Below are 8,292 nucleotides of genomic sequence, written 5' to 3'. Positions count from 1 at the left end.
AGAGGCAGTCAGGTTTTCATTTAATATCTGTTGATATTTGATAGAGTCCATGATGCCATGTATCCTAACGAAATGTCAGGACAAATCAACCATCTAAATTTTATTGTTCTGCATTTTAAACTCGCCCAATACTTGTAGTGTGTCCCAAATGACATACTATAAATTATACATTTATACTATGCACTATACACTCTGCCGTCTAGTGTATGAATTTTAGAAGGGTAGTATTGTCTCAAATGGCAAACTTGCGGTATTGTACTAAACAGAAATATATGCTTTTTCCCAGTCGAGTGCAAATTATGTCAAACAGATGATAAAAATTAATTGGTACATTTTACTGTTCATGTTAATGTTTCCTTTTATGCCCAACAAGTCCTCAGTCACCGTCATAAGGAGGCATAATCATCCATGATGCCATGTATCCTAACAAAATGTCCAGGTCCTCAGGCAGATAAACAGTCCCAAAACATTAAAGAGCCACCACCATATTTAACCGTGGGCATGAGGTACTTTTCCATATGGCTACCTCTCTGTGTGTGCAAAAACCACCTCTGGTGTTTATTGCCAAAAAGCTCTATTTTGGTTTTATCTGACCACAGAACCTGATCCCATTTGAAGTTCTAGTAGTGTCTGGCAAACTGAAGACGCTCGAGTTTGTTTTTGGATGAGAGTAGAGGCTTTTTTCTTGAAACCCTTCCAAACAACTTGTGGTGGTGTAGGTGAAGTTGTAGTTTGGATTGTAGTTCGGATTGTAGTTGTGGAGACTTTCTGACCCCAAGACACAACTAACTTCTACAATTCTCCAGCTGTGATCCTTGGAGATTTTTTGTCCACTCAAACCACACACAGTGTGCTGAGACGATACAGACACATCCTCTTCCAGGTTGATTCATAACATTTCCAGTTGACTGGATCTTCTTAATTATTGCCCTGATGGTGGAAATGGGCATTTTCAATGCTTATGCTATTTTCTTATAGACACTTCCCATTTTGTGAAGCTCAACAACCTTTTGCTGCACATCACAGCTGCATTCCTTGGTCTTACCCATTGTTATGAATAACTAAGGGAATATGGCCTATGTGTTACCTTATAATTACACACATACATATACACACGCACACAAAGGCTTTAATTATTCCATCCCTTCTTGCAGTATTAGCCAGGCGTTTTATTGCAGAAAGTGAAGAAATCAGGCCACAATTGTTACTTTAAATCAAGTCTTTAAAATCTTCTGAAAATTGACAGGCCTTAAAAAGAATAGGCTATGTCTCTGCCATGTGCCACTCCTCTTTGCTCTCCAAACAGCTAAACAACTTTATTAACTTAAATCAAACACCCTACAGCAGTCTGTAAAACGAGGCAGAAAGAATAACGGCAAGTCTATTCAGGAATGGCAAGCAAGCATTTCATCGTATCTATATGTGCCACGTTAACCTGCATTCTGAAGTCAACTTTTACCCAAGTGCAGGTTTTTATTGTTTAGAAGAACTGTATTAGAGCTTATTGAAGTTGTTTCAAGCTTGGGAGTAAGGTGGGTTTCGAGTTTTTAAGAATTAATACCGCATATGCGTTCTTCTTAAGTACTAATGTTTACAATAATATAGGAATAATACATGCAATTAAAAAAGTACAGGTGTAAAAAAAATAATTGTTTAATGTCTGCCATATGTGCTGGGTTATCAAAATAAACTGCTGTATATTGTAAATGAGAATTACATTCAATTACAAATAATGGCAAGGATAAACTCCCTGAGACAACAAAACCTTGACAGGAACCAGACTCAAATGAAAACCTGTCCTCTTCTGGATGGCACCGGATAGAGGGATTATAAATCATTACAGTATAAGGGTGTAGAACAGTAAACAATGCTAAGTGTGTTGAAAAGATGTCTTGGGATGAGTCTTGATTACAGCAGCAGTTATTAGGTACAAATCTACAGCATCCAGGTGACATACACAAAACGGCAGACAGGCCCATAAATATCCGGCCACTGAGAAAGTTATTTTTATATTAGCTACATTACATATATACACTACATATATTACTACAGTGTATTGGAATTGAAATGATATAATGAACATAAATTTGAGGGTATATAAATCCAAATCAAGTCAACAGTGTAAGAATTACAGCACTTTGTATATGCGATCCTGTCTTTTTAAAGGAACCAAAAGTTGGACGATTGGCTGTTTAGCTGTTCCATGGCATTCCCTCATTATTTCACTTACAAGTAATCAGATAAATGATCTAGAGTCGATTTCAAGCATTTGCCATTTGGAATCTGTTGCTGTTAACTCTGAATATGAAAGAGCTGTCACTCCCAGTAAAGCAAGCCATCATTAGGCTGAAAAATCAAAACAAACTCATCAGAGAGAAAGCAAAGAACATTAGGTGTGGACAAATCAACTATTTGGTACATTTTTAGCAAGCAAGCAAGCAAGAAAGAAAGAAAGCAAGAAAGAAACAGGTGAGCTCAGGAACACCAAAAGGCCCGGAAGACCACGGAAAACAAACACAATTCGCCACAAACAGCGAATGACAGTTGTTTCCCTGGTGAAGAAAACCCCTTCACAACAGCTGGCCAGATCAAGAACACTCGCCCTGAGTTAGGTGTATCCTTGTCAAACTCAACAATCAAGAGAAGACTTCACCAGAGTGAATACATGCTTACCGCAAGATGCAAACCATTGGAAACCATCATCACTGGAACTATTTTAATTTACAATAATTTGGTAAAGGTGTCAAATGTACTGAATACCTGTCACTGCCCTACATGCCAAATAATTTCAGCATGAAGAGGAAACCCATTAAAAAGCCTGACACTAATTATAAAGCGAGGCTCATGCATTAAATGGTTAAAAACAGGAATTCTTCACAGCACTGTTCTGAGTTGTTTTGGAGAAAAAAAACTTGATAACACCTAGGTTGCAGTTCTTGTTTTGAAACGACAGTTCTGTGATCAGGCTACTCACAGTGGTTTTCCAGTGATTCTATTTGCTTTAGTTTGTTTTAAGCAACAGGACTTATTCGCTGTTTGGAAATATAAAAATGGAAATGATGGATAATATGACCACCATTGCCTTGCTCTTTCTCAAGGAACTGAGAAAGAGCAAAATACTATTGGCATGTTAACTGATAACTGACACTACTTTAGATAAAACAATCATAACGTTGCGCTGTCGCTAAATTTGATCTGTTTTTTTTTTTTTTTTTTTTTAAACATTCGTGACTAGCTTGTAGCCCGTAGCCCGCTAGCATCACCTACCGCTAGCCTTGTTTACGTTTCACATTTCTCACTTACCACTGTTCTGTTAAAAAAAAAAAAAACAAACATGTCTGCTGTCTCTCCGGTTTTGAGTGCAGATGAGGACTCGCTCGAGCTTCACATGGTGCGGCTGGAACTGGAGGATGTGGAGAAGCAGATCCGCGGCCTACTCGACAAGCAGGCCCAGCTGCTGGAGCGACAAACTGCGCTGGAAACATCTTGTGCCTCTGCCCACATATCCAAGGTAAGCACACAGCGTGGTATTTCCACTCCCAGCCCCTCTACGCCATGTGTTTCTCTGTGCAGGGACCGTGCACCTAGGACTTTCCCAGCCGTGGTCTCCGTCACGCCGGCGCCAACACACCTTGGGCCTTGGGTGAACCAGCGGCGGAAGGCACGGGCTGGACCCTCTCCACCTCCGGTGTTCGAGATTCCAACCAGGAACCGCTTCGCCCCTCTCCGCCAGACCAGACCCAACGCTGTGATCGTCGGGGACTCCATTGTGCGGAACGTCCGTGTAGCCTCATCTAAAGGTAAGGTGCGCACACACTGTTTTTCTGGTGCTTGTGTCCTTGATGTCGCTGCGCAGGTATCCGGGATCCTGAAGAAGGACGAGCGCATTGGAGCGGTTGTGCTGCACGCGGGGACGAACGATACCAGGCTGCGGCAGACGGAGGTTCTGAAGAGGGACTTCTCCAGCCAGATCGAGACGGTACGAGGCAGATCACCCACCGCGAAGATCATCGTCTCTGGACCTCTTCCCACATACAGACGTGGAGCAGAAAAGTTCAGTAGACTTCTAGCATTAAATGATTGGTTAGTCTCTTGGTGTAATGAGCAGAATCTGGTGTTTGTCAATAACTGGAATCTGTTCTGGGAGCGTCCTAGGTTGTTTCGTCCTGATGGCCTGCACCCCAGCAGCCTTGGAGCGGAACTGCTATCAGACAACATTTCCAAGGCGCTACACTCCAAGTGACTGCCTAGCGTAAGTACATCTTCCAATAATAACAACATTCAGTATAATCAATGTTCAATTAAAAATCCGGCACCGGTAGTACATACTATAGAGACTGTGTCTGTTCCCCGAGCTATACAAATATATAGAAAATCTCGGAAAGTCTATCTTCGTAACCTAATTAACATAAAATTAAATCATATTGAATGCACAGCCAGCACTTTTGATCTGAAGCTAGGACTATTAAACATTAGATCTCTTGCGTCTAAGGCTCTTATTGTTAACGACATCATTACTGATCAGGAATGTAATTTAATGTGTTTAACAGAAACTTGGATTAAACCAAACGAGTACATAGCATTAAATGAAGCCAGTCCTCCTGGATACAGTTATGTACATCAGCCTCGTTCAACTGGTAGAGGAGGAGGTGTTGGTCTCATCCATAGTAAAAATCTAGTCGTCACACAAAAACCTAAGCATAAATTTAATTCTTTTGAAATTCTTTATACCAGTATAAGTTATGTAGCCACAAAAAATAAGTCAATTCCTCTAATTATTATTTACAGACCCCCAGGGCCATATACTGAATTTCTTAGTGAATTTGCAGACTTTGTCTCAAACCTGGTTGTGTCTGTAGATAAAGCATTAATCGTCGGAGACTTTAATATTCATTTTGATAACCTGGAAGACCCTCTAAGATTAGCGGTTGTGTCCATCTTAGATTCAGTAGGGATTAATCAGAATGTAATCGGGCCTACTCATAATGGTGGTCACACTCTTGACCTCATACTAACATACGGACTAAGTATAGAAAATATTATCATTCTTCCGCAGTCTGAAGTTGTCTCAGACCATTATCTTATCTCGTTCATAATATGAATTGATCATAATATTTCCACCTCGCCTCGCTACCGCGTAAAACGTACCTACACATCAGCTACTGCACCGAGCTTCATAAATAACCTCGCAGAAACATCAATTAGATTTGGATGACCGTCAGATCACATAGAACTCGATCAGGCGACTGAAAGCTTGGAGTCAACACTCCGCTACACGCTAGATAGAGTGGCTCCACTCAAAAGGAAAATAATTAGAGAAAAAAAAATTAGCACCCTGGTATAACGATCAAACGCGAACCTTAAAACAGACAACTCGACAATTAGAACGTAAATGGCGTCAAACCAAACTGGTGATATTTCAAACAGCATGGAAGGAGAGCCTACTGAAATATAGGAAATCTCTTGGCGATGCTAGAAAAATCTATTTCTCCACCTTAATAGGAGACAACAAAAACAATTCTAGATTCCTTTTCAACACAGTAGCAAAATTAACTAGGAATAAAACCACTACAGAGAGAAACACTCAATCATTACATAGCAGTGAAGATTTCATGAAATTTTTCATCGATAAGGTTGAAAATATTAGACGTGAAATACAGGCCATTAAATTAAAACCGGACAGTACTGTAACAAACCCATTACATGACAATGTAGCAATATCAGATCAATGTTTAGAGTATTTTGCTTCGCTTAGAGAGACCAAACTAGCTACATTAATCTCTTCAGCCAATTCATCAACTTGTATACTAGATCCAGTACCTACATGTTTGTTTAAACAGATTTGTCCAGGAGTAATTGAACCACTTCTAAATATAATCAATTCTTCCGTAAGCACTGGCTATGTACCTAAATCACTTAAATTAGCAGTTATTAAACCCTTGATTAAAAAACCTGATCTTGACCCGTCTCAATTGTCCAGCTATAGACCAATATCAAATCTCCCCTTCATCTCTAAGATTTTAGAAAAGGTTGTAGCAAAGCAGTTATGCTCGTACTTAGATAGGAATAACATTCATGAAATGTATCAGTCAGGGTTTAGACCTCATCATAGCACAGAGACAGCATTAGTTAAAGTAGTAAATGACCTTCTACTGACCTACGATCAGGGTTGTGTCTCTCTGCTTGTGTTACTCGACCTTAGTGCAGCTTTTGATACAATAGATCACACTATTCTCCTTGATAGATTAGAAAATGTTGTTGGTATTAAGGGAACAGTCCTCTCCTGGCTCAGGTCTTATCTGACCGATCGTTATCAGTTCGTAGATGTAAATGGTGAATTCTCCATGCGTACTGAGGTTACTTTTGGAGTTCCACAGGGTTCTGTTTTAGGCCCACTGCTCTTTACTTTATATATGCTACCCCTAGGTCAAATTATTCGTAAACATGGAATTAACTTTCACTGTTATGCTGATGATACACAGTTGTATGTTTCAGCAAAGCCAGAGGACAGACAGAAGCTTAGTAAAGCTGAGGATTGTGTAAAGGACATTAGACATTGGATGTTAACTAACTTCCTTCTACTTAATTCTGATAAAACAGAAATACTTTTATTAGGCCCACGTGTAGCTAGAAGTAATCTTTCTGATCACACGGTTACTCTGGATGGTCTTTCTGTTTCATCATGTGCAGCAGTTAAAGACCTTGGAGTGATTATTGACTCCAGCCTATCATTTGATGCTCATGTAGATAATATTACTAGGATAGCCTTCTTTCATCTCAGAAATATTTCTAAAATAAGAAACATATTGTCACTACATGATGCGGAAATACTAGTTCATGCATTCGTCACCTCTAGATTAGATTACTGTAATGCCTTACTGTCTGGATGTTCCAGTAGGAATATAAATAAGCTCCAGTTAGTCCAGAATGCAGCTGCTAGAGTCCTAACTAGAACTAGAAGGTACGACCATATCACACCGATATTATCAATACTGCATTGGCTCCCAGTAAAATCTCGCATTAACTATAAAATACTTTTATTAACCTATAAAGCACTAAATGGTCTCGCGCCACAATATCTAAGCGAGCTTTTGGTTTTATATAATCCGCCACGCCTACTTAGATCAAAAGATGCAGGCTATTTGACGGTACCTCGAATAGTGAAGGCTACAGCAGGGGGAACAGCTTTCTCTTATAGAGCCCCACAGTTATGGAACAGTCTTCCTATTAGTGTTCGGGACTCAGACACAGTCTCAGTGTTTAAGTCTAGGCTTAAAACGTATTTGTTTACTCAAGCCTACCCTGACTAGATTCTGTTCTACTACTTCGCAGTCATAATAATCTTTTTTCTCCCTCTCTCCTTTCGCCGAGCCCCACATGAATTTATGGAGATACTAGAGATCCAGATCCTTTCTGCCTCTGGATGGAGCTCAAATCTTCTTTAATTCCAGACTGCTGGGACTACGGCTGCTCCTAAGGCCATACAGACTTCATATAAATCCATAATGAACTTTTTCACACTATCTGTTGTTACCCAGATGAGGATGGGTTCCCTTCTGAGTCGGGTTCCTCTCAAGGTTTCTTCCTCTTAAAACATCTTAGGGAGTTTTTCCTTGCCACCGTCGCCACTCAGTGGCTTGCTCAGTTGGGATAAATTCGCACCTTTAATATCTGTATACCATGTTGATATTTCTGTAAAGCTGCTTTGAGACAATGTCTATTGTAAAAAGCGCTATACAAATAAAATTGAATTGAATTGAATGTTATGGGGAAAGGTTCCAAGAAATCTAGATCTACAGATTTAGTTGTCAAAGCCGATTGAATATAGCCAATTTAGTCAGCAAAATGAGGAATCAGTTACAGTCACATATTACCATATTCACCTTCCCCTTTCAGTGACATTACTGAGACCTAAACACTACTGGAGATTAACTGGTTGATGATGCCGAACTGGGTCCAATTGTCCTCTAATCAGGCTGAACACATGTTTAGTCAAAGTGGAGCTCCAAAACCACCATTTTAGTTAGAACTCTTCAACTTTCTGCTGATCAGGAAGACTCCCCAATTTATCTGGTATTGGTTCAGTGAGCTTCTGTGGGATTTGATCACTTACATGTCAAGGAACACTGTAAGCAGCTCTTCTGGTCAATTTAACAGCTTTGCCTGGTGCACTTGGCATCACTATTGCAACACACTTTAAGGGACACGAAATTATGAGCTTAGTCTTAAAGCCCTCCCATACAAAATATTTTGTTGTTCTGAGGCATAGCTGGGAGATTTTGATTTCGACAG

The 8,292-nt window shown here is 39.9% G+C and overlaps 1 protein-coding gene across 3 annotated transcripts; it reads left to right on the top strand.

Moving 5' to 3' along the window:
* Positions 1-3,220: 3,220 nt before the first annotated feature.
* Positions 3,221-7,756, top strand: LOC128614660 (uncharacterized). 3 transcript variants are annotated; one of them, XM_053636192.1, is made up of 3 exons: positions 3,221-4,053; positions 4,156-4,252; positions 7,372-7,756. In XM_053636192.1, the coding sequence occupies exons 1-2, from the start codon at positions 3,335-3,337 to the stop codon at positions 4,241-4,243; spliced, it is 807 nt and encodes a 268-aa protein (XP_053492167.1). In that variant the 5' UTR covers positions 3,221-3,334; the 3' UTR covers positions 4,244-4,252; positions 7,372-7,756. The 3 variants fall into 3 exon arrangements, with proteins under 3 accessions (XP_053492167.1, XP_053492166.1, XP_053492165.1); XM_053636191.1 differs by lacking the exon at positions 7,372-7,756 and having other exon boundaries at positions 3,225-4,053; positions 4,156-5,950; XM_053636190.1 differs by having other exon boundaries at positions 3,229-4,252.
* Positions 7,757-8,292: the final 536 nt, after the last annotated feature.

The sequence above is a fragment of the Ictalurus furcatus genome, chromosome 11 (assembly GCF_023375685.1).
Source record: "Ictalurus furcatus strain D&B chromosome 11, Billie_1.0, whole genome shotgun sequence".
Classification (NCBI taxonomy): domain Eukaryota; kingdom Metazoa; phylum Chordata; class Actinopteri; order Siluriformes; family Ictaluridae; genus Ictalurus; species Ictalurus furcatus.
This window is presented reverse-complemented; position numbering and strand designations above follow the sequence as displayed.